Source organism: Sus scrofa, chromosome 10 (assembly GCF_054392235.1).
Source record: "Sus scrofa isolate SSC_HxYL_T2T_F1_AM1 chromosome 10, Sscrofa_HxYL_maternal_Yorkshire_Landrace_v2.0, whole genome shotgun sequence".
Classification (NCBI taxonomy): Eukaryota; Metazoa; Chordata; class Mammalia; order Artiodactyla; family Suidae; genus Sus; species Sus scrofa.
In genome coordinates, this window is record NC_139392.1 from 26,010,697 (window position 1) to 26,035,480 (window position 24,784).

At 47.2% G+C, this 24,784-nt stretch overlaps 1 protein-coding gene across 6 annotated transcripts in view; it reads left to right on the forward strand.

Moving 5' to 3' along the window:
* The window catches only part of CAMSAP2 (calmodulin regulated spectrin associated protein family member 2), an 85,249-nt gene that overhangs the window by 18,813 nt on the left and 41,652 nt on the right, over positions 1-24,784 (forward strand). For all 6 annotated transcript variants that reach the window (XM_021064501.2, XM_084979408.1, XM_084979407.1 and 3 more), the window contains exon 3: positions 19,220-19,381. In XM_021064501.2, coding sequence (XP_020920160.2) covers positions 19,220-19,381 — 162 coding nt within the window. The remainder of the gene's footprint in view (positions 1-19,219; positions 19,382-24,784) is intronic.

Here is a 24,784-nt window from a genome sequence, read left to right on the forward strand (position 1 = left end):
CAGCTACAGCTCCAATTCGACCCCTAGCCTGGGAACCTCCGTATGCCATGGGCGCGGTCCTAAAAAAAAAACAAACAAAAAAAAAAGAATGAGCTATGATATCAGGAAGTCTTTTTTTTTTTTTAACTCAGTGAATTTTTATTACATTTATAGGTGTGCAGTGGTCATCACAGCCCAGTTTTATAGCATTTCCATCCCAAACTCCCAGCCCTTCTCCCCACTCCCAACCTGTCTCCTTTGGAAACCATAAGTTTTTCAAAGTCTGTGAGTCAGTATCTGTTCTGCAAAGAAGTTCATTGCGTCCTTTTTTTTAGATTCTATGTGTAAGTGATAGCACATGATGTTGGTGTCTCACTGTCTGACTAACTTCACTGAGCATAATTTCTAGGTCCATCCGTGTTGCTACAAATGCCGTTATTTCTTTCCTTTTAATGGCCGAGTAATATTCCATTGTATATATGTTCCACATCTTTATCCACCCGTCTGTCAATGGGCACTTAGGTTGTTTCCATGTCTTGGCTGTTGTGTATAGTGCAGCAATGAACATTGGAGTACGTGTGTCTTTTCCAGTCATGGTTTTCTCTGGATAGATGCCCAGGAGTGGGTATCAGGAAGTCCTTTTGATGCGCTTGCAAGGATCCGAGGAGCCGATTATTGTTTTACTAAAGCCAAAAATTGTAGGTTGTGGTAAACAAAGTAGTAAGCAGATTAAAGAGATGACTTTGGAGAGCAGTGAGGACCGTGAAGAAAGAGGAGCGGGTAATGTGCAGAGTCTGGGCGGGAGGGGAGAGCATCGCAGGCAGAGACCACAGAATAAATAGACCTCCCGTCTGGATGGTTGAGTTCCTACCAAGAGTTTCCTGGAGGGAACATTTTCAGGAACTTGACATCTTAGGGCCACGTGTGTCACCTTGTAACCTGAGATGTGACCTCCGAGATGCTGCCGGCTGGCCCCGGTGACAGGGCGCAGTGATGAGGAGACCTACCGAGCCTGGCATCCCCAGAGCAGCAAGACGAGCAGTAAAAAGCTAAGCAGGCTGCAATGATTTCAAAGAGTAGTGGCCGCGCCGGAGAAAATACATCAAGAAGAAAGAGGGAGAGGGAGAGACACAGGCTATTTTCATAGGAAGGTTCAGGGACGTCCTGTCTAGAGAGTTGACCTTTGAACTGTGGCCTGAACACCAGCAGGAAGCAGCATGTGACATCTGGGAAGCGAACATTCCAGAGCCAAAGAGGCAGTGCACTTAATGGCCTTGACGAGGTTGGTGGTGAGCAAGACTGACAGGGAGGGCAGGGTGAGAGCCATGTAGCCAAAGCGTGTGGAGGCCCTGACCGCCCTCGGTTCAGACGTTCTTCCCTGGGACACGGAGCCCCCCTGGGCGTTTTTGTAGAGCAGTGAGTTTAGCCTCTGCCCTCAGGTTGTTTGATAGAAAGTGGGTACAGGGGCTGGGCTGGGGTGGGGTGCACAGGCACAGGGCCCTTAAGTTCGAATCGCCCTCTAGCTACTGAGGATGTGGTTGCACATAAGAGCCTGAGGCCTGGAGGTCTGGGTGGAGATTGCACTTTGGGCGTCAGCAGCGTTTGAAGCTCATGGGATCGAGGGAGAGCACTTATGGTAACTTTAGAAAAACGAACATTTCCGTTCTCCGAAAAATGCCTTAGATGCAGAGATGCTTCAGATATTTTGACATTTTATTAATTGCAATTCTGTGTCTTAGTACCATTTGTTTATTAGGCTTTTCCTTCCCATCTTAGGCAGAGTTTATTCCATGCTGCTAGTTTCTGTGTAACTCTAAGAATATTACCAGGGAGGAGCTCCCCGGTGGCCCAGCCCATGAAGGATCTGGTGTTGTCTGTACCATGGCTCAGGTCTCTGCTGTGGCACGGGTTCGATCCCTGGCCCAGGAACTTTTGCATGTCGTGGCTGTGGCCAGAAATAAACCAACAGTAAAATGCAAGGTTGCTAAAAATTTTTTTAAAAAGAATATTATCGGGGAAAGCCTGCAAATGCAAGGTAAACTGATTTTTTCAGTTCTTTCTTTTGTTAAATAGCATAATTATTGATAAACGATAGCATTATTTCTTGAATCTTTTAATGATCTAAATTAGAATTTAGATTTGAATGTCAGTAGTTAATGATTTGTTAAAAATTAATGTTTTAAAGGAGTCACGTATGTTACAGTCTACCACAATTATAGAGTGGGCATTGCCAAGACAGGTACCGCCTGTAGGAGTGAGCAGCACTTGTCAGTTTTTTGAAAACACAGTACTGGTGAGGTATGACCAGCTCCCAGGGTTAACACAAAGTCTTGATAGTCCTTTGGTGTCTTAGGCATTTCTTCGCCTTGGCTAGAAGGCACAGAGTGAAGACCTGACAGTTTGCTGGGGGGGTGCTGGCTTTCCTGAGAGTCATGTCACTGGGTTATCTGGGGGCTGGTGGCTGGCAGCACTCACCTTGAGTGCTGACTCCTCTCGGTGAGCACACACTGGTTAGCTGGTAAGCTGGTTAGCTGGTTGGCTAGAAGAGGCTCTGGCCAGTATCTGTGTGTACGGGCCTGGCGCCAGCTTAGGTGAGGTTTGGCCTCTTAGCTCTGCCCCTGTGGTCTGTTGCTCTGGGCACCACCTGCCAGCGGGCACTCACCTGGGCAGAGGTGTGACCTCCAGATGCTTGCTGGGTTGGAGGAAAGGTGTTCCTACCTCTTGCTCTGTTCTTGGAGTGTCTGTCCCAGCTGTGTTCAAATCCTGTGGCAATTCCCCTGCTGATAATTCAGCTTTAACCTGCCTTGTAGGTTCTGAAAACGGGGAACGGCAACCTCCCCTGTCACGGAGGGGCATGTCCCGGCCTGCCTTTTCCTCTCGCTGGCAGTGCTGGTGGGGGGACTGGCTGTGATGGGGCATAACTCTGTGGGTTTCAGTCCCTCTCTTCCTGGGGACCCTGGGACTGTCAGGCACGTTTTTCCTGCACGTCCAGCTGAAAGACCTTTGCTGACAGACTTCCTTTCAGGCAATTTTTTGAGTGTTAAGTGAGCTTTTACTGATGGTTATTTTTATATGGTAAAGCGTATTTCGATGTATTTTATGCAACTTGATTTAGATTTGGAGATTTGAAGCACAGTTTCGGGCCCGGCGTCCATATGTCTGGAAAACTCTCAAATCTGGAAAACTATAAAACACAGACATGCTTTGAAGTACACCATCTGTGACTCGCTCAACTGTACTAGGAATGTCGTATTGGTCAGCAAATGATAGGACAGGGCTGTCATTTTACATTGTTGGCACGAGGTAGCAGCAATTACGTTGAGTGGTGGTGGACAGACCCGAGCTGCTGTGTATAAACTGTCATAAAAATACATCTTGCCCAGGGCACTTACAGTTGGGATGTTTGAAAAATACACATGTTCTGTACCTGAGTCTGGTTTGATTTGCTGGCTACGATCACGCGCCCTCGTGGGTTGTCCATAAAGCCACCCCGGCTTTGTTGACCGGGGTTGGCTGTCTTTTCCTGCTCCCACTGTCTCTGCAGGCTTGTTGCAGCCCCACCGTTCGTGGGCCAGGCACCCGGGGGTAAAGAGAAATCGCCTGATTGAATTCCTTACAGGATTGATGGGTGCAGCAGTGATGATGACAGTGAGGTTTGAAGACTTGTCTTTAGATGATGTCCCACTCTGTAGGCTAATCCCGTAGTCACGCACTGACTGTCTGACGCCTGAAGTAATAGGAACGCTGTACCTCGTTGTGTCACTTAACAACTTTAGAGCAACTTTGAGGTACCTTGATCTCGCTTGATGCTTTGTGGGATGAGAAATTAAGTATTACCCACATTTAGCACCTGACAGAGATGACGCCCCGTGAAGTCTGAGGGACTTGGCAGATCACAGCTTGCTTTTTTGAGATCAGCTTTGGGAATTCTTCCTGTGGTTTAGAGGATCAGTGGCGTCCCTGGAGCCCTGGGTCGCAGGTTCCATCTGGCCCTGCACGCTGGGTTAAGTTAAGGACCCGGTGTTTCCGAAGCAGCGGTGTAGGTCGCAACTGCGGCTCAGATCTGATCCCCGGCCTGGGAACTCGTCTGCTGTGGGGCGGCCAACAAAAGGAAAAAAAAAAATTAACTTAGTTGCATGATTTAAGTAAAATATACCTACTTAAATAGTTTGAGTTTTGACAAATGTATACGCTCCTGTAGAGGTACAGAGTGTTTTATCAAACACACACCCCGCCCCTGCCCCAGTTCCCTTGTGCCTCTTGGCTGTCAGCTCCCTGCCCGCATCCCAGGCTGGACATCCTTTAAACTCCTTTCTGTCACCCCAGGTGAGTTGTGGCTGTTGTAGAATTTCATGAAAGCATGATGCGAACTCTTTTTAAACTGATTCCTTTGCTCATGTTTTGTTGATTCAATCATGTTCTGTGTATTCTGGGTTTTTTTTTTTTTTTAATTTCTTAGTATTATTCCATTTTGTGAAAACTACAATTTATTCATTCACTTTTTCTTTTTTTTTTTTTTTTTTTGTCTTTTTGCTATTTCTGTGGGCCGCTCCCGCGGCATATGGAGGTTCCCAGGCCAGGGGTCGAATCGGAGCTGTAGCCACCGGCCTACACTAGAGCCATAGCAACACAGGATCCGGGCCGCGTCTGCAGCCTACACCACAGCTCACGGCAACGCCGGATCCTTAACCCACTGAGCAAGGCCAGGGATTGAACCTTCTTCCTCCTCCTGGATGCTAGTCAGATTCGTTAACCACTTTGCCACGACGGGAACTCCTCATTCACTTTTTCCTTTTTTTTTGCTTTTTAGGGTCGCACCCTCAGCATATGCAGGTTCCCAGGCTAGGGGTCAAATCAGAGCCATAGCCACTGGCCTACACCACAGCCACGGCAATGCGGGATCCGAATTGCGTCTATAACCTACACCACTGCTCATGGCAATGCCGGATCCTTAACGCACTGAGCAAGGCCAGGGATTGAACCTTCTTCCTCCTCCTGGATGCTAGTCGGATTCTTTAACCACTGAGCCACGACGGCAACTCCTGTTCATTCACCTGTTGATGGACATTGATGTTGGCAGATTTTGGGCTATTATAAATAAAGCAGCTGTGAACATTTATGTACATTGTTGTGAGAACGTGTATTTTCATTTCTCTTGGGTAAATACCTAGCAGTTGAATTGGTGGCCATATGTAAGTGTGTGTTTTAAGTAGCCATCAAGCAGTTTCCCAGATGGCTGGATTTTTAATTTTGCCACCAACAATGTGTGAGAATTCCAGTTGCTCCACATCCTTGCTAACACTCTAGGTATTGTCAGTCTTTAATTTTAGCCTTTCTAATGTGAATCACTCTTTCCTTGTGGTTTTAATTTGCATTTCCCTGATAACTGATGTATTTTTGTGTATTTTCATAGGCTTATTGGTCTTTTTTTGGTCAAGTATCTAAATCTTCTTCTCATTTTCCTGTTGGGCTTTTAGTTTTACTACTGTAAAAGTTCTTTGTGTATTCTGACTACGGTCCTTTGTCTCCGATTGTATTGCAAATATTTTTTTCCAGTCTATGATTTACCTTTTCATTTTCTTTCTTTTTTTTTTTTTTGTCTTTTTAGGGCTGCCTCCACGGCATGTGGAGGTTCCCAGGCTAGGGGTCGAATCAGAGCTACAGCTGCCGGCCTGCACCACAGCCACAGCAACGCCAGATCTCCAAGCACATCTTCGACCTACACCACAGCTCACGGCAACTCGGGATTCTTAACCCACTGAGTGATGCCTGAGATCGAACCTGTGTCTTCATGGATCCTAGTCAGATTGGTTTCTGCTGAGCCACGATGGGAACTCCTACCTTTTCATTTTCTTAATGGTGTCTTTCAAGAAATTTCGTTTTAATGAAGACCAATTTATAATTCTTTTCTTTTATAGGTAAGAAATCTTTACCTTTGTTGTGGTTGAAAATTTTTTCTCTATCTTATTCTTCTAGAAATGTATAGCTTTACTGTGATTCATTTTGAATTATTATTAGAAGTAGTAATAGTATAAATGGGAGGGAAAAGTTGGAGTTTATTTTATTCTTTTTTTTTGTCTTTTTCCCATTTTCTTGGGCTGCTCTCGCGGCATATGGAGGTTCCCAGGCTAGGGGTCGAATCGGAGCTGTAGCCACCAGCCTACGCCGGAGCCACAGCAACATGGGATCCCAGCTGCGTCTTTGACCTACACCACATCTCAGGGCAACGCCAGATCCTTAACCCACTGAGCAAGGCCAGGGATCAAACCTGCAACCTCATGGTTCCTTGTTGGATTCGTTAACCACTGAGCCACAACAGGAACTCCCGGGAGTTTATTTCATTCTTTAACAAGAACATCTGGTTGTTCCAGAACCATTTGTTGAAGTCTGTCCTTTCCCCACTGACTTACTGTGACACAAGTGCCATTGATTTAGGGTCTCTTAGGCCAGACACACAGTCTTGATCACTGTAGTTTTATAATAAAAATCTTAAAATCTGGCAGTGTAATTCACTGAACATTGTTGTTCTTTGTCAGAATTGTTTTAGTTATTCCAGGTTCTTTGCATTTCTATGTAAATTTTAGAATCATTTGTCAATTTCTTAAAAAAAACTAAGGTTTAGCTTAGCTATACACTGGAATTCTGTTGCATCTATAGCTCATTTTAGGAGGAATTGATGCTTTAGAATATCGAGTCTTCCTGTGTAAACACGCTGTCTTCCTATTTACTTAAGTTTTCTTGAGTTCATTTCAGCAGTCTGTGTCTTTTTGAGTGTATAAATTCTGTATACATTTTGTTGAATTTTACTCTTTTTCACATTTTTGATTTTGATTATAAATGGAATTGTTTTTTAGATTGACTTTCCAGTTGTTCTTTGCTAATATTGGAGGAGTTCCGTTGCATTTTGAACATTGATTTTTGTTAGCTGCCACCTTGCTAAATGCATTTGTCCCTAGTACAGTTTTTGTGGCGTTGGGAGGACTCCCTACATACACACTCATGAGTAAGCACAGATGTACGTCTTCCTTCCTGATACAGATGCCTTCCTTTTCCTTGTCTTATTGCACTGCCTGAGACGTCCAGACAGTGTTAAGTAAAAGTGGTGAGACCAGCCATCCTTGCCTTAATCCTGATCGTAGGGAATGTATTTGGTTCTGATTGTTAAGTTTGACGTTAGCTATAGAATTTTCAAGTGTTCTTTAATCACGTTTAGGAGGTTCCCATCCATTCATTCCTGTTTTGCTGAGAATTGTGCGTGTGTGTGTGTGTTTTAAATCATGAATAGGTGCTGGATTTTGTCAAAAGCTTTTTTTTTTTTTTGCCTCTATCAAGGTGATGTATGGTTCCTGATTTTTTCTGTTGACATGGTTATTGATGTCTAACTGACATTGTTGTAATTAGAGAACATACTTTGTCTGATTTCATTCCCTTAGGTATATTGAAACTGGTTTTTTTTTGTTTTTTTGTCTTTTTGCCTTTTCTAGGGCCGCTCCCACAGCATATGGAGGTTCCCAGGCTAGGGGTCTGATCGGAGCTGGAGCCGCCAGCCCATGCCAGAGCCACAGCAACGCAGGATCCAAGCTGTGTCTGCGATCTACACCACAGCTCACGGCAGTGCCAGATCCTAACCCACTGAGCGAGGCCAGGGATCAAACCCACAACCTCATGGTTCCTAGTCAGATTCATTAACCACTGAGTCACGGAAACTCCCAATATTGAAACTGTTCTATGACTCAGCTTGCCATCTGTCCTGATGCCTGTTATGAATGTATATTTCATAGTTCCCATCGTGGCTTAACAGGTTAAGAATCCAACTAGTATCCATGGGGATGTGGGTTCCATCTCTGGCCTCACTCACTGGGTTAAGGATTGGCATTGCTGTGGCTGTGGTGTAGGCTGGCAGCTGCAGCTCTGATTCACCCCCTAGCCTGGGAACCTCCTTGTGCCGCAGGTGCGGCCCTAGAAAGAAAGAAAAAAAAAGAATGTATATTCTGCTGTTCTTTGCTGTGGTGGTCTGTACATATCAGGTCATTTTGCTTGATGCTTTTCAAGTCTTCCGTGTCCTTTGGATTTTCCTTTCACTTATTCTAGTAATTCTTGAAAAAGGAGTATTAATAACTTCACATAATCGTGAATTTCTCTATTTCTCTTTTTAATTCTGTTTTTCATCAAGTGTTTTGGTTTCTTTCAAGACTTTTTTTTTTTTCAGAAGTTTGGCTACGAGATACCTATGTGTGGTTTTCTTTATATTTATTCTACATCAGGTTCACTGAAATTTTCGGTTCTATGGTTTGGTTCTGTGTTTAGGTTCGGTGTTTTCTATGTTTCTGCCTATGGTTTTGGTTCTGTGTGTCACTTCCTGAGGAACTAGCAAACAGTGATCTACAGGAACTACAGCGTTTCACGCTCTGCCGGCAACTTAGGGTGACTTAGGTTCGGCCACTTTTCCCTTTGCGACTAGGAAGCGTTGTGTGGAGGGTGCTCTGATGTTTTATCACATATTGTCTTTCCCAGGAAAGGGCCACCCGGTGGTTCAGCATCTGTGGGTTTGCTGTGCCCCTGGTCATTGCCGTGTGGTGGTTTAAAAACTGTCATTCCTTCCATTTCTTACCTGGCACTGTTGTGTGAAGAAAAGCTTTCTCTTCCTCCCTTCTCCCCTGGTGACTGTCACCGTGGACTCAGGGGAGCATTTTGTTTCTGGCTAATTGTGTTATAGTTCACTGTTGTCATTAGTCTTTTGCATAGCCCTGTGGGCTCACCCTTGGCCAGTGGGCGCCCCAGGGGCTGGCTCCTATATCCTGTAGATGTCTCCCCATCCGCCTTCGGGTCCTTTTTTCTTTCTGTCACAGCTGTATATTCCAGGCTCACGTTGTGCCTTTCCTGTCTCTGACTTGGAATTAGCCATTTCCTGAAGAACCGTGGGTTTATTTTATTGGGGAGATGTTATTAACCAGATCTGGGCCCAGATGTGTTGATTGTTGCTTTGGTGCTATTGCTTCTAGGCCCTTCTTCAAGATAGGGCTGGGGAGATAAACCCATGTAATCATGCGTCCTTACGACAACCTCCAGTGCGCAATTGGACCAGGACACTCGTGCCTGTCGTCATCTTCAAAACGAGCACCTGCCCAGAGCTCCTGCCTGGGGTGCGTCCCCAGCCCAGTGCTGCTCCTGGCCGGGGGCAGTTGCATTGCCTGCCATGCCCACATCATTCTGGCTCTGCTGGCTCAGGCCCACGCTCAGCTGCGTCACCCTGGCTTCACCCACCCGCTAGGCTCTTATTAGGATGCAGGCGTGCATCCACATTGCTTTTGTGCAGTTTTCAGTAGAGACTGGGAGCTCCCACCAGGGGGCTGTGTGCCCGGACCCTCCACGTGACCGCCTGGTTACAGAGGGAGCTTTCCGGCCGTCTCCCCAGCCCATGAATTGCCTGTGCTGTTGCTGTCACCCCACTTGGTTGATGAGGATAGTGAAGCACGAGAAATCGAGGATGTTGCCCAAGGTCACGTCCTGGGCACAAACTCAGAGTTGAACCCTGGCACTCTGCTTGCTGGTCAGTGGTGCTCCTGGAGCGGAGGGCTCCGGGTACAGGTGCGGAGAAGCACTGGGAGGGGAGGGTTGGGGAGGGGCCGGCCTGGGACCTCTAGAAGAGGTATGATTGTGGCCATGAGCGGGAGGGGCTGTGGAGGCGGGATTTGCCAGGGTGCTGTTCTGGGGCTTCTCTGAGGTTGGAGCCAGGAAACGTGTGATTTCTTGATGATGAGCCCGATTTAGAACCACTGCTGCGAGCACTTCCTTTTGTTTACCATGTTTATGTGGCTGCTTCCCATCTGTGCCACCGGGCAGAGCCTCAGTTAAACCTGCCGGCCGACCTTGCCTTTGAAGTTAAGTGTGGCTGGAGGAGGTGACGGAGCTGCTCAGGAGGGGTCACTTCTGCCACAGGTCTGGGACGTGCCTCGGGAGAGACGCTGGGGCTAAACTGGTCTCGCATCTACTCCTTTGGCAGTAAAGCTTCGAATCACTTTGGTTCAGCAGTATCAGTTCTCCACTGGGTTTGTGATTGTCAGATTCACCAAATGCAAGTGACAGAATGTAAACCAGATGCATAGAAGCAGGATCCAGAACTCTCAGCTGGCCTCTTGGGTTACCCAGTATTTGTTAAATTTAGGCAACTCAGTATCACTGCTTTAATCGTTACATGTTGGTAACATGCTTTTTTTTTTTAAATTATTTTATTTTTTCCCCCCCACTGGACAGCATGGGGATCAAGTTACTCTTACATGTATACATTTTTTTTCCCCACCCTTTGTTCTGTTGCAGTATGAGTATCTAGACATAGTTCTCAATGCTACTCAGCAGGATCTCCTTGTAAATCTCTTCTAAGTTGTATCTGATAACCCCAAGCTCCCGATCCCTCCCACTCCCTCCCTCTCCCGTTGGGCAGCCGCAAGTCTATTCTCCAAGTCCATGATTTTCTTTGCTGTGGGATGTTCATTTGTGCTGGATATTAGATTCCAGTTATAAGTGATATCATATGGTATTTGTCTTTGTCTTTCTGGCTCATTTCACTCAGGATGAGATTCTCTAGTTCCATCCATGTTGCTGCAAATGGCATTATGTCATTCTTTTTTATGGCTGAGTAGTATTCCATTGTGTATATAGACCACATCTTCCGAATCCAATCATCTGTCGATGGACATTTGGGTTGTTTCCATGTCCTGGCTATTGTGAATAGTGCTGCAATGAACATGCGGGTGCATGTGTCTCTCTTAAGTAGAGTTTTGTCCGGATATATGCCCAAGAGTGGGATTGTGGGGTCATATGGAAGTTCTATGTATAGGTTTCTAAGGTATCTCCAAACTGTTCTCCATAGTGGCTGTACCAGTTTACATTCCCACCAACAGTGCAGGAGGGTTCCCTTTTCTCCACAGCCCCTCCAGCACTTGTTATTTGTGGACTTATTAATGATGGCCATTCTGACTGGTGTGAGGTGGTATCTCATGGTAGTTTCGATTTGCATTTTTCTTATAATCAGTGATGTTGAGCATTTTTTCATGTGTTTGCTGGCCATCTGTATATCTTCCTTGGAGAACAGTCTATTTAGGTCTTTTGCCCATTTTTCCATTGATTGATTGGCTTTTTTGCTGTTGAGTTGTATAAGTTGCTTATATATTTTAGAGGTTAAGCCCTTGTCCATTGCATCGTTTGAAACTATTTTTTCCCATTCTGTAAGTTGTCTTTTTGTTTTCTTTTTGGTTTCCTTTGCTGTGCAAAAGCTTTTCAGTTTGATTAGGTCCCATGGGTTTATTTTTGCTCTAATTTCTATTGCGTTGGGAGACTGACCTGAGAAAATATTCATGATGTTGATGTCAGAGAGTGTTTTGCCTATGTTCTCTTCCAGGAGTTTGATGGTGTCCTGTCTTATATTTAAGTCTTTCAGCCATTTTGAGTTTACTTTTGTGCATGGTGGTAACATGCTTTTTAACGTTCTCTCTCTTTACTCTCTTCACATCTGACAAGGTGGGTCCAAGTGAAATGGAAGCGGCAGTTTTGCGTGGTCATGAGCAAATGTCATATCAGGAGTTTGATGTCACCTCCCTTGCCAGGCTGCTGGTTGCACTGTTCCATGGGGGGCGGGGGAGGGGGGTGGGCAGAGTGACCTGACTGTTGGATTCAGGTTGGCTGCAGCGTCACTGTGACACAGGGGCCGTGCTCGGCTCCCCCCGTGGGCTCAGCCAAAATCCTTGCTGCTAGGTGATGCTCTGCCTTTGTTGTTGAGGCCAGTGGTTTTTGCTCCTTGGACCAGTGTACTTTTTGATACTCTGAGATTTTTCTTGTCATATAAAAGGACAGATTTTATGTTTGGAAATAAAATTATTTCCTGGAAATTTTTTTTTCTCATACCAAGTATAAAAATCTATCTCAAAGAGGTTCTAGCTACTCACATAACAAAGACTATCTAAGAAAGATCATAAATAATTTTTGTTTGTTTTTTGTCTTTTTGCCTTTTCTAGGGCTGCTCCCGCAGCATATGGAGGTTCCCAGGCTAGGGGTCTAATGGGAGCTGTAGCCACTGGCCTACACCACAGCCACAGCAACACAGGATCTGAGCCATGTCTGCAACCTACACCACAGCTCACAGCAGTGCCGCATCCTTAACCCACTAAGCAAGGCCAGGGATTGAACCCGCAACCTCATGGTTCCTAGTCGGATTCGTTAACCACTGAGCCACGACAGGAACTCCCATAAATAATTTCTAAAGTAAATTATATATACCTTTTATCCAGATTAGTTGGAGCCTTAAGAAAGGGAATGTAAATATCTGTGGGAGGAAAATAGAATTAATTGAGCATATTTATTTATTTTTCTTTTTATCATCAGTTCCTAAATAGATGTTTCCTGCCTAAAGTTATGTAGAAGCAAACTTACGGGTTGCTTCTACATGCTAATATTAATAAATAATAATAGATATTAAATCTTGATAATCTTGATAAATATTGATTTTAATAATATCTAAAATACTCCGCTGTCTAGAAAAACAAATGACCCTTCACCTTGACGAACTTATAAAGAGGCTTTGCAGATGTGTGGCCGTGGCCTTGCTTGGAGGCCAAGCGGCACCTGAGATGTAATTGACACACCATACAGTTCATCCAGGTGAAGTGCAGGGCGGTGGTTTTAGTCTGCTCAAAGCTGTGTAGGCATCACCACCATCTATTTTAGAAAAGTCTTATCAGCTCAGGAAGAAACCCCACAGCCTTAGTTATTTATCATCCTCTCATCTCCCCACCTCAACCCTAAGCAGCCACAAATCTGACATAGTTGCCTGTGGGCATCGCGTATAAATGGAATAATAGAACCGGGCGGGGGGGGGATGTGCACGCCTGGCACCTTTTGTGGCCGGCATCAGTCTTTGTTCCATTTTATTGCCGAGTTAAATTCCATTCAGGATGGAATGGCTGCATCCTCTGTGCTTATCCGGTCACCAGCTGAGGGGCACTTGGGTTGTTTCTGCCTTTGGGGCTGTTGCAGTAATGCCCACTCTCAAGATTCTGGCAGAGGTTTTGTGTGGACACATGTTTTCATTTCTCTTGGGTCTACACCTAAAAGCAGATGGTCAGATGATAACTGTTTCAGTTCTTGAGCCACTGCCACACTGTTCCACGGTGGCTGCACTATTTAAAATCCCACCAGCAGTGCACAAGGGCTCCCGTTTCCCCACATCCTCGCCAATGGTGGTGATTATCTGACTTTTTAATTATAGCCTTCCTGGCAGGAAGTGGTATCTCAGTAGGGTTGTAAGTGCTGTTTTACTTGTATCTCCGTGTAAATTAAGGATAAATGAAAATTATGGTAAACCTGTTTATATAAATAAATGATATGCAAAATATTACTTTCTGAATTGGAATTAACCTCCACAAACTATAATCTGACACGTATATGCTGTCGTATCGTTTTAGCAGGATAATTCCAGTTCTTCGGGATGGGCCTGTTACATCTGTGTCCTCCCATGTCCCCCAGGGCAGCCCGGACATAGTGGTGTGCTGGCCACTGCTCCAGTGGGCCGAGACCAAGTGTAGTTCAGGAAATGTTTTCTTAGTCTTTTGTCTACATCTGACATAAGAATAGTAAAAGCCGTGAAATAGTAGCACTCCTGTGTTAATTAATTTATGCGAGTTGGAGTTCCCTGATGGCCTGACTATTAAGGATCTGGCGTTGTCACTGCTGTGGTGAGGGTCCCTTCTGTGGCGTGGGTTTGATCCCTGGCCTGGGAACTTTTGCATAGTGCCAGCACAGCCCTCCCCAAAATTACAGCTGATTGATAACCTTCTTACTGACAACACTTAAATGCTCTTCTTTGTTTAATAGCTTTAATATTCATTTCTGATGCAGAAATGTCAATTATTTTGTCTAGACCCCACTGGTTGGCAGTAACAAAAACATAACCCTTTAACGCAGGTCTGGAACCTAGTCTCGGCCTCAGTGAGTTCCCTGGACTCTGGTTTTTTTCCCTCCTTCACTGAGATACCTAGAAGCCGAGCCAGTCTCACTCTAGGAGGGCATGCCCTGTGCTGCCACCTGGCGGTGTCGGTGACAACTGCAGTGGCTCCTGCAACCCCTAGAGCAGGGTCAGCTGGCCTGTGGCCAGTGGTGTGGGCTCTGAGCCAGAGTTCTGGTCGAGCCCCTGCCCCATACCTGGCCATGACCTTGGAGAGGTAGCTCGTTTTCTCTTCTATAAAATAGGTTTCATAGTGCATCTCACGGTGCTGTGTTCTGAAGTGAGTTTGCACAAGTGCCGAGAAGCCTGCATGGCCCTCTGCAGGGTGTGGCTGTTCTGCCCTTAACACTTCAGGTGGCAGGTTAAATATGTGTATTTTATTTATAGACATAAGTTATTCCAAACTGATTGGGTGTAGCCTAAAGTTTATTTTTCACCGTGGATCTTTTCAATGTATAGTTTCTGTTATACATAATTTTAAAGTTTACTTCTATCTCATACTGTAAAGTTAAAGGGTTAAAAAAAATCATACTAAAATTTGAAGGTTCTTACTTTCAAAGTGGATGAATGTCATATGGAAATAACCATAAGCTCAGCAGTGGAATTTTTTTTTTAATCTGTTTTGAACTTGGGAAGTAAAGTAACCAGTCAGATGAGCTTTGTTCTTAACATGTAATTACTAATTTTATTTAGTGTTTCCTATTCTACTTTTTGAAGTAAGCTATAGATTTTACATGTATATTTTGCATACTATAACAAGGTCATTTGTAAGTGGCCTTTCTAAGTTTTACTCATTCCTTTCCCATTCTTGTTTTAAGTATGTATATATTTAAGGTGTATAGTACACACGCGTGTGTATACCTCTGTGTGTGTATATTCAGACATTGCGTATGTGTCCGTATCACGGCATCATGTTTTCCACCCAGTATTGTCGTGCACATGTTCACCTCTTGTTCAGTAACTTGAGACAGTGAGTTGCTCATTATGGTTGTAATGTTGTTCCTTTCTTGCTGTATATCATACTGGAAAGGTCAGTTCTGTTCGTGCAGCTTTTCTTCTCTGAAATTATACCTGTAGAATAAATTGCCCAGAGAAAGCACCTTCATGAAGAGAAGGTGAATGGTTTAACGGCTCTCGAGAGGTTTGCGCACATGCATTTGTTCAGAAGTGTTGCCCTGTTTAATGCTGTTGAACACTGATCCCCGAGAGCTTTCGTCCCTGAAGCATCATGCTGGGGCACAGGTGACAGGCAGGTCCTGGCCCCGGGGCTCCAGTCGTGCTGAAAGCCCTCGTGAGTGGCCTGAGCAAAAGGCCGTGCTGGGGCAGATGCGGTGTCCCCTCTGAGTCTGAGGGAGGAAGTGGCGTCTGGACAGTGGCAGAGTGTGAAGATACAGCTTGAATTTAGTAACGATTGATGTTTGGTGTTCTTTCTTGCGATGATGTCTAGTTGTTATTTCCAGAACATGTTTCCTGCCTCACTGGGTGACTTGACTTCTGCAGCTGCGGACGCGGTGGAAAGAGCGCGCAGGTTCGGACAGACTATTTCAGTTCGGAGCTCCAGCTTCCTCGCGTTAGAAACGTACATGGTGCTTCCTTCAGGGAGTTTCAAGGGTCGTGGAAAGTGTGTGCAGCCTTATTCCCAGAGCCATGCGACACGAGGGGCTGGATGTTAACAAAGAACTTGTTGCACGAGTCAGGCGTGGTGAGAGGAGTCACTGCCCTCGTCACGCAGCCTGCTTCCCGCAGGGCCCGTCCTCCTGGTCAGTGCAGCTGGGTTTTCCGTACGCTGCTCCCCGCCTCTGGCCATCCACTTGCTCACTCTCTCGAGTGACCAGCACACCCGCTCCCGGCCTCCCTCAGCCCTTGCAGGTCGCCAGGCGCCGTGTTTGGTGTTGGGATGAAGAGGGACCTTATGGCAGTGCCCCGGCTCCCAGGGGACTCCCTGTCCTCCGGGAGGTCAGGCCTGTCCTGCGGCCGGACTTACTGCTGGTGTAAACCTGTGCTCACTCTAGGAAGAGTGAACCCCTTGGATTGGAAAGGAGACTGGAAAAGCCTCTGCGATGGGGGCGGCAGTCAGACCTCCAACGGGACTTATTCTCTAAGTCAGGAGGGCGACAGAAGCCAGGGCGTGGCGCTCGCAGGAACAGCACGCAGTCTTCTGAGGCTGTTCCGAGTGGAGTGTGGCTGGGGAAGGAAGTGGCAGGTCACAGGGCTAGATGGTAGGTGGGGGCTGGCTGAGAAAGAGCTTTACTATTTTTAAGGGCTTTAGCCTTTATTATATAGATGATGTAGACTTTACCAGAGAATGGTAGGATGAAATCTCTGAGTGGGGAAAAGAGCTAGTCCCTAGTTGATTGATTGACTGATTTTGCTTTTTAGGGCCACCCCCGCGGCATATGGAGGTTCCCAGGCTGCGGGTCAAATTGGAACTGTAGCCGCCGGCCTATACCACAGCCACAGCAACGTGGGATCCGAGCCGCATCTGCGACCTACACCACAGCTCACAGCAGCGCCGTGATTCTTAACCCACTGAGCAAGGCCAGGAATCGAACCCGCAACCTCATGGTTCCTAGTCGGATTCGTTTCCGCTGTGCCATGATGGGAACTGCAGTTAGTCTCTAGTTTATAACATCTTCAGAAATAAATCCCAGATGGATTTAAAGTAATAGAAGAGCAGAGGACATGATTTTCTCTATCACTGGGGGGTGTGGGGGGAAGCCTTTTGTAGACATGGGCTAAATTCTGGAGTTGTAAAGGAGAGCATGAGATGGACAGATTCTACCGAGTAAATATTTAGGGGCGTCTGTGCAGCATACTCCACTCTGAATAAAGCCAAAAATCCAAAGACAGGAAGAGCATTTGCTGCCTGAACAACACGGAACCCGTGTACCTAATAAGTAATGAGGAGAGAAAGATGAACACCTCCCAGAGGAAAGGAGGCCAAAGATGCAAGCAGGCAGTTTTCCAAGGAGAAAAGTACAAATGGTTGCTAAACATAGAACGAGGTGCCCATTGTCGTTAATCAGAGAAATGCAAAATCTGAACAAGAGTGGAATTTAACCATCAGCCTGACCCAGGTGATAGACAGGGAGTGGTGGCTCATGTTGGCCAAAATGTGGGCAGACAGGTGCACTGGGAACCTTCTTGGGGGAGATACAAGTTACAGTGCCCTTTTCCAGAGGGCAGCAAAGTGATGATTTGTCAAATGTTAGCTCGAGGTTGCGCAGTAGCCCCACAGGGGAAATCACCCTGGAAAACGCAGCGTTGGGGCGCTGTTTGTGGTGCTGAAGGCAGGCAACGGTGTGCGTGTCTCCTTGCCCGCGTGCACGGCACTTCCTGGTGAGAGTGTGAACCGTCCTCAGACCCCGCGCAGGGAGCAGCAGTGGGGACAGTACTTTCTGCGTTAGCTCCTTTGTATCATCTGGGGAGATTAAGGTCCCCACCATGTGACATTTCTATATTAAACCACCCCTCCCAAAACCCAGCAAAGGAGAGAGTAGCACTTCTGGGCTGGGGAGGAGGCTGGGGAAGAAGTCGGGGCCAGGGAATCAGGAGGTTTGCTAGGTTCAGGGGTGAGAGCTGGTGGTCTGGACTGGCGGGGGCCGACCAGAGCGGGGAGGGTAGACTGGACAGGACAGACAGCGAGAAGTGGGCTCTGTCCATTGATCGGGCACAGGCAGGGTGACTCTGAAGCATGGATGCTGCACTGCTGGGTGGCCGGCAGCAGCCTGCTCCTGACGCAGGAGGCACAGCCTCGAGGGGAGGTGATTAGTGTCTCAGACGCGGGTCCCCAGCGGCATCTGAGCGCCGTCGGGTTCCAGCTTGTCTCTAGCGTGCAGGTTTATGCTTTCTTACTAAGGCTTGTCTCCTGCAGCCTTCGGTTCTGCTCCTGTTTGTTGGGAAATAGTATCAACGTGTTAAAATATATAAACAGCAATTTCTAAGTGTGATTTTTTTTTTTTTTTGGTCTTTTTTGGTCTTTTTTGCCTTTGCTAGGTCCGCTCCCGTGGCATATGGAGGTTCCCAGGCTAGGGGTTGAATCGGAGCTGTAGCCGCTGGCCTATGTCACAGCCACAGCAGTGCCAGATCCAAGCCATATCTGTGATCTGCACCACAGCTCACGGCAACGTCGGATCCTTAACCCACTGAGCAAGGCCAGGGATCGAACCCGCAACCTCATGGTCCCTAGTCGGATTCGTTAACCACTGAGCCACAACGGGAACTCCTAAGTGTGATTTTATTAATTGAAGTTGATTTGCAGTATGTTTCAAGAGTACAGCAAAATGACTCAATTAAATATATGTGTGAATATGTATTTCCATTAAAGGTTATTATCAGATACTGAGTATCGTTCCCTGTACTGTGGAGTAGGTCCTTGTTGCTTATCTGTTTTATATGTAATAGTGTGTGCACACTAACCCCAAACTCCTGATGTATCTCCCTCACCCCTCTCCTTTCCCCTTTGGTCACCGTAAGTTTGTTTTCTGTTGTCTGTGGGTCTGTTTCTGTTTTGTAAGTAAGTTCATTTGTGTCATTTTTCCGAGAGTCCGTAGAGGTGATGTTTGGGTGTTTTGTCTTTGATGTCACTCAGTGTGATACTGTCCAGGTCCATCCATGTCCTGGCTGTTGTGAACAGTGCGGCTGTGAACACAGGGGTGCTCGTGTGTTTTCAGGTTTTGTTTTGTCGGGATAGATGCCCAGGAAAGGGATGGCAGGATCACACGGCGACTCTATTTTCAGTTTTTTAAGGAGCCTCCTCCGCACTGTTCTCCACAGTGGCTGCCCCTGTTGACATGCCCACCAGCAGTGGAGGAGGGTTCCCTTTTCTCCACACCCCTTCCAGCGTTTACCATCTGTAGACCTTCTGATGACGGCCGTTCTGATGGATGTGAGGTGGTACCTCATAGTAGTTTGGATTTGCATTTCTCTACTAATAGCGATGTTGAACATCTTTTCATGTACCTCTGGGCCGTCTGTATGTCGTCCTCGGAAAAATGTCTGTTTCAGCCTTCAACCCATTTTTTGATGGTGTGTGTGTGTGCGCGCATGCGCGTGTGTTTATTAAGCTGTATGGGCCGTTTGTACATTGTAGAAATTAATCCCTTGTCAGTCACATCATTTGCAGATATTTTCTCCCAGTCTGTAGGCTGTCGTTTCATTTCGTTCGTGGTTTCCTCTGCTGTGCAAAAGCTTTGACGTTCTCCTAAGAGTGATTTTCACCGTCTGTCCTTGTCTGTGCGTCAGAGCGCTCACGTGGCCATGATGGACGCCCTCATGATGGCTTACGCCGTGGAGATGGTCAGCGTGGAGAGAGTGATCGCCTGTGCCCAGCAGTACTCAGCTTTCTTCCAAGCCACGGACCTGCCGTACGACATTGAGGACGCCGTCATGTACTGGATCAATAAGGTGGGATAGACCAGACCCCCCCCTCCCCGGGGGGAAGGCGCGAACCCCTCCCCGCTCTCTGCTCTGCCCTGAGCATGCGCGTCCCCGAGTTCACACGCTGAGACCGTGTGTTAGGTGATGGTGTTAGGAGCGGAGGCCTCTGGGAGGTGAATCGGGATGAGAGCCTGGCCCTCGTGTGGGGGATCAGTGCCCTTGTGAAAGAGACCACAGAAGCCACAGCGGGAGGACACAGCAGGAGAAGGCCAGGCACACCGCTCTGCTGGCGCCTTGGTCTGCGGCTCCCCGCCCCCCACCGTAGGACATAAGTGCCGGTGGTGCTTCTGTTGCAATGGCCTGAACGCACTAAGATCCCATCACTCTTTTTGTTTTAAATCGAAATGAAAGCTAAAGTTGTGCAATCTTACTTCAATTTCCCATTCCCTTTAGACCTTGAAGAAAAAAAAAACTTAAAATGATGAAAATAGATTCTATGTATTCCACAGTATCTGCAGTTACATCTAATGATTAATCTAGATCCTACCAGATTATTACAGCCTTCAGAACCCTGTGGGTAGAGAACCGTTCACTGCGGTGCTCAGTCAGTGTTTTTTTGCATCCAGGAATGAAAAAGTTTCTCCTGTTTCCAATTAGATGATTTTTAGGTTTGCTTGACTGACATGCCTAAGATTGTATAGATTGTAGATTTCTCTTCTTGGACATGTTTATGGAACTGGGATTGGTTATTTGTGCTCTGAAGATGCTTAAATTGTTAATTTGTCACTCCCTTTGCCAATTCCAAGTAGTTAATTCTTTGTCATTCCCTTGCGTTTGTGGTGATAAGCCGAGAGGAAGTTAAACCTCATCTGTGAGCCAGACCTGAACAGATTTAAGAGAAGTTACAGCTTTGGGCGTCTGCCCGATGCTCCCACGCGCTGGCAGCAGGAGGCTGCCTGTGGGAGCTCCTACATGGGCCGTCCTTGTGGGCAAGTCCTCAGGGTCAGCCTCCGTGTGGGAGGCCCGTCCAGCACTCCCCCCCAGTCCCTCCCTCTTTCTGCATCTTCAGTGGGCCTCTCCTCCCCGCCTCAGCTGTAGAGAATGCTGGGCGCATCCTGGGACCTTTCATCATCAGAAACAGTGTGGCCTTGGTGCCTCATTGCAGATTCCCCTCCCTGAATCCTTCCTTCCTGGTCCTGCTCTGGGTAGCTCTGCAGAGCCTCCTGCAGTCCCTTGTCTCATCCAGAGTCCCCCTCGCTGTCCTGGGATGCTCAGCTGCCCCACTGGGACTAGAACAAGGATCCCCCCCCACCACCCCAGGGTGTTGGTTGGTTCACATTTTACTTAAAATGTAAAGTTTACCACAGCTGACAAAGTGTCATCCAGCCCAGCCCTTGCTGTGTCCCGTCCCAGGCAGGGCCTCTGTTCCTCTCCCTGCCAGCCGGGGGCCACCTCTGGGCCTTTGGATGTGATGTTTGCACCCTGGTGCCTCTGCTCCGTCAGCGCTCAGGCTGGGCGCACCCTCTCCTCACAGCCTGTCTGAAGCATGCGCTTGGCAAGGCTTACTTTCTCCTCTGATGCTCTGTCTCCTTTACAGCACTGTTCAGAGTCTGTCATTACTGTGCTTATTAAGCATTGAGGAAACCAGAATAATCGCCACGAGACTGGTACTGTGCCCTCCCTGCTTTTTTCAATTTGGGCGTCTAGACTGGAGCGGTGTTTGGCAGAGAGATGATGTTTAAGAAATCAAGGAGGTTGTTTAAGTTCCAGTATTAGCCTTGGCACTTTAGAACTCTGGAAGTCTGCAGAGAGATGTGGCGACCACTTCTTCAGCATCATCCAGCCTCTTTATGCGGCTGTGTCCACCCTGCTATTGAGACCATATGATCCAGCCTGAATCTCAGGGTGTGGCCTGTTCTGGTGCCTTCTATCTCTTCTCTCGCTGTCACATGGCCCTTCTTCAGTGGAGTAGATATTGCTCCTTCTGGCTCTTATTTTGGCTCATCCTGACCCAGTTGGCTTTTCTTCTGAATAATGCATCTTCAAGTATTAAAAAAAAAAAAAGGCTACCATGGAAAAATGGGAGTAACATGGCTAAAATAGCAGCAGCATTGGCTATAAATGAATTTAAACTTAAAACAAAAGCAAAAAAAGCAAGCTCGCAGAGAACAAGATGATGCTCAATGGCTGAATCATGCGGGCCACACCCGAACCCTGCAGCCATCGCCTTACGGTACGTGCCCCCACTCGGGCTCCGTTCCGTCTGTAACCCTCTCTGGGTTCACCCAGCTGGCCTTGTTCTTTCACTTCCTCAGACGCTGAGTGTTCCCACCACAGGCCTGTGTTTCACCCTCTGCTGCAGTGCCCTCTTTTCTGGGTCGCTTCCGGGGCTTCTCTGATGCCACATCCCTGCTAAAGTAGGTCCCACTGCCCCCATCTTCTACTCACCTCTTCACTGATCGGTGAATTGCTGCAAATTGCTTTTGGGGGAAGGGTCTTCCCCCCTTTTCCCCTGTTTGTTCCGTGCCCCTTGCTCCACGAGGACAGGGACTGTTCTGTATTTGTACCCGCAGCCTCTTCATGGAGTGTCTCACATCCAGTAGATGGTTGCTGAGCGTGTGGGCGGACAAATGATGCCTCGTGGTTCAGAATATTATGAATGTATGACCCGTTGGCTTTTGGGACAGACTCAGATAAGAACTTTTTTTTTAATCATGAAAATATTTCCAAACCAACAGATGATTAACAGCTGTCTGATAATGCATTAGAAAGTATTTCTCTTTTAACTTGAAAGAAAGACTTTAAAAGGATAAAAACAAAACCCACAAAAATGTATAAACTTTCCCAGGGGTGGATCCCGTCATGCTCACCCCCTTTACTCCCCCCCCCATAATTGGTAAGTTAGTCACAGTATTTCGAGACCCAGGATGTCGTAACTTGAGACACATTTTGCCAGGGCAGAACCTAGGGGTTCCTTTGTCAGGTTGTCCTAGGCCACTGTGCATCTCCCTCTAGGTCTGGAGAGGGGGTGGGCACCCAGCAGTGGTTCTGACAGCAACGACCAGGGAACGGGGCACCAGATTGCCAGAAAGACTAGTGCTGGGCGCTGGCATTGTCCCGGCTGATCAGCAGTTGGAGGTTCATGTCTATTTTTTTCTTTTTCTTTTTGTCTTTTAGAGCCACACCTGCCGCATATGGAGGTTCCCAGGGTAGGAGTCGAATCAGAGCTGCAGTTGCTGGCCTCCACCACAGCCACAGCAACACAGGATCTGCGCGGTGTCTGTGACCTACACCACAGCTCACGGCAACGCTGAATCTTTAACCCACTGAGCGAGGCCAGGGATCGAACCTGCATCCTCATGGATACTTACTAGTCAGATTCGTTTCCACTGAGTCACAGCAGGAACTCCAAGGTTCACGTCTACACCCAGACTCAGAGTGCCCCAGCGGTAGGGAGGGGGTGCTGCTCTGCAGGTGCAAACCAGTGACAGGCAGTGATTGGGGGACGGGGAAGGTGCACCGTGTCCACGTGCGTATCGGTAGACACAGCAAACGAGGGAACGAAAGAGCTGCAGAGAGTAGGACAATATGAAGGACAAAACTAGGAGTTCCCATCGTGGCGCAGTGGTTAACGAATCCGACTAGGAACCATGAGGTTGCAGGTTCGATCCCTGCCCTTGCTCAGTGGGTTAAGGATCCGGTGTGGCTGTGACCTGTGGTGTAGGTCGCAGACGAAGCTTGAATCCCGAGTTGCTGTGGCTGTGGCATAGGCCAGAGGCTACAGCTCCGATTCGATCCCTAGCCTGGGAACCTTCATATGCCATGAGTGTGGCCCTGAAAAGACCAAAAAAAAAAAAAAAATTGAAGGACAAAACTAAATGCAGGAGTGACTGAATATAAAACATGGAAGAAGAGCCATAGGAAAGAATAAAGTGGCATGGAAGGTGTGTTGGAAAAAAGAATAAAACGTAACTTTAGAAATGGAAATGTTTAGTCATTGAAAGAGAACGTTTAAATAGGAGGTTCGACAGAGCTTGAAGAGGGGCGTTGGTTAACGAGAGGAAATGACCCAGAGTGAAGCCAGAGAAATGAGGTGGGACCCATGAAATGAGTCCGACGGACTGGAATTCCCCAGAGAGCTTAACGGGGGCTCGGGGTGGGGGGAGAGGCTGTGATTGAAGAGATGATGGATGAAGATCCTTTACGGAGGTGAAGGATAGAAATTTTCAAATTCAGGAAGCACGGTTTCAACCAGGATAAGTTAAAATAAATCCGCACTTAGATAATGTGGTAATGAAGCGGCAGGAGTCCAGCCTACAAGCCAGTCTCTCGGAGTCCTCTTGTGGCCCAGGGGGTGAAGGATCCGGCGTTGTTGTCCCTGCTGTGGTGCAGGTTCCATCCCTGGCCCGGGAACTCCGGCGTGCCGTGGGCTCGGCTAAAAACCGCCACAACAGCAACGGACCGTGTCTCTCAAAGGAAGACCCCATCTCTCTCAGTAGACATCTCAGCAGTGAGAACTGAGCCAGAAGACAGCTCACCAGAACCCCCCAAAACACTAAAGGAAAATCACGCTGAACCTAGAGGCCTGTGTTTTCCACTCCGGATTCAAGGTATCGGCATGATTTGATCAAAGAAAGGTAGTGTATCATTCAGACCTTTGCAGAAAGAACTGAAAGGTTGTACTTTAGGAAGAAAGAAGTTGAAGCTGGAAGAGAAAGCGGGATGTAGGAAGGAGTGATAAACGAGAAACTGACGTGCACACGGGCAATTCCAAGTTACAAACGCCTCCTCAGGTCTTATTCTGAGGCCCTTGAAAAGGAAGAACGGTTTTTCCAGGTAAAGTAACATGAAGGATGAGAGGAGGGGATCTGAGTTAAAGCCTGTCTAAGGTTTTTGTATTATTCAAGAGAAAGGAAAAGATACTAACTCTATTTTTATTTATTTATTTATTTTTTTGTCTTTTCTAGGACTGCTCCCGTGGCATATGGAAGTTCCCAGGCTAGGGGTCCAATTGGAGTTGTAGCTACTGGCCTACACCACAGCCACAGACAGCAACGCGGGGTCTGAGCCTCATCTGCCACCTACACCACAGCTCACAGCAACGCCGGATCCTTAACCCACTGGGCAAGGCCAGGGATCGAACCCGCAACCGCATGGTTCCTAGTTGGATTCGTTAACCACTGAGTCATGACAGGAATTCCCAGAAAAGATACTAACTCTAGACTTATACTAAGGCGAGAATACACATGACTGTTTTGTATTTTTCCATGAAAAATTTTAAATAAAAGCAATGTACATTTTAAGATTATTGGCTATTCAAAAATGAATATGCTATTTTAGCGCTTTTTTCTTTATGGCCACACCTGCAGCAAACGGAAGTTCCCGGGCCAGGGATTGAGTCCTGTGCCGCAGCTGTGGCAACACCGGATC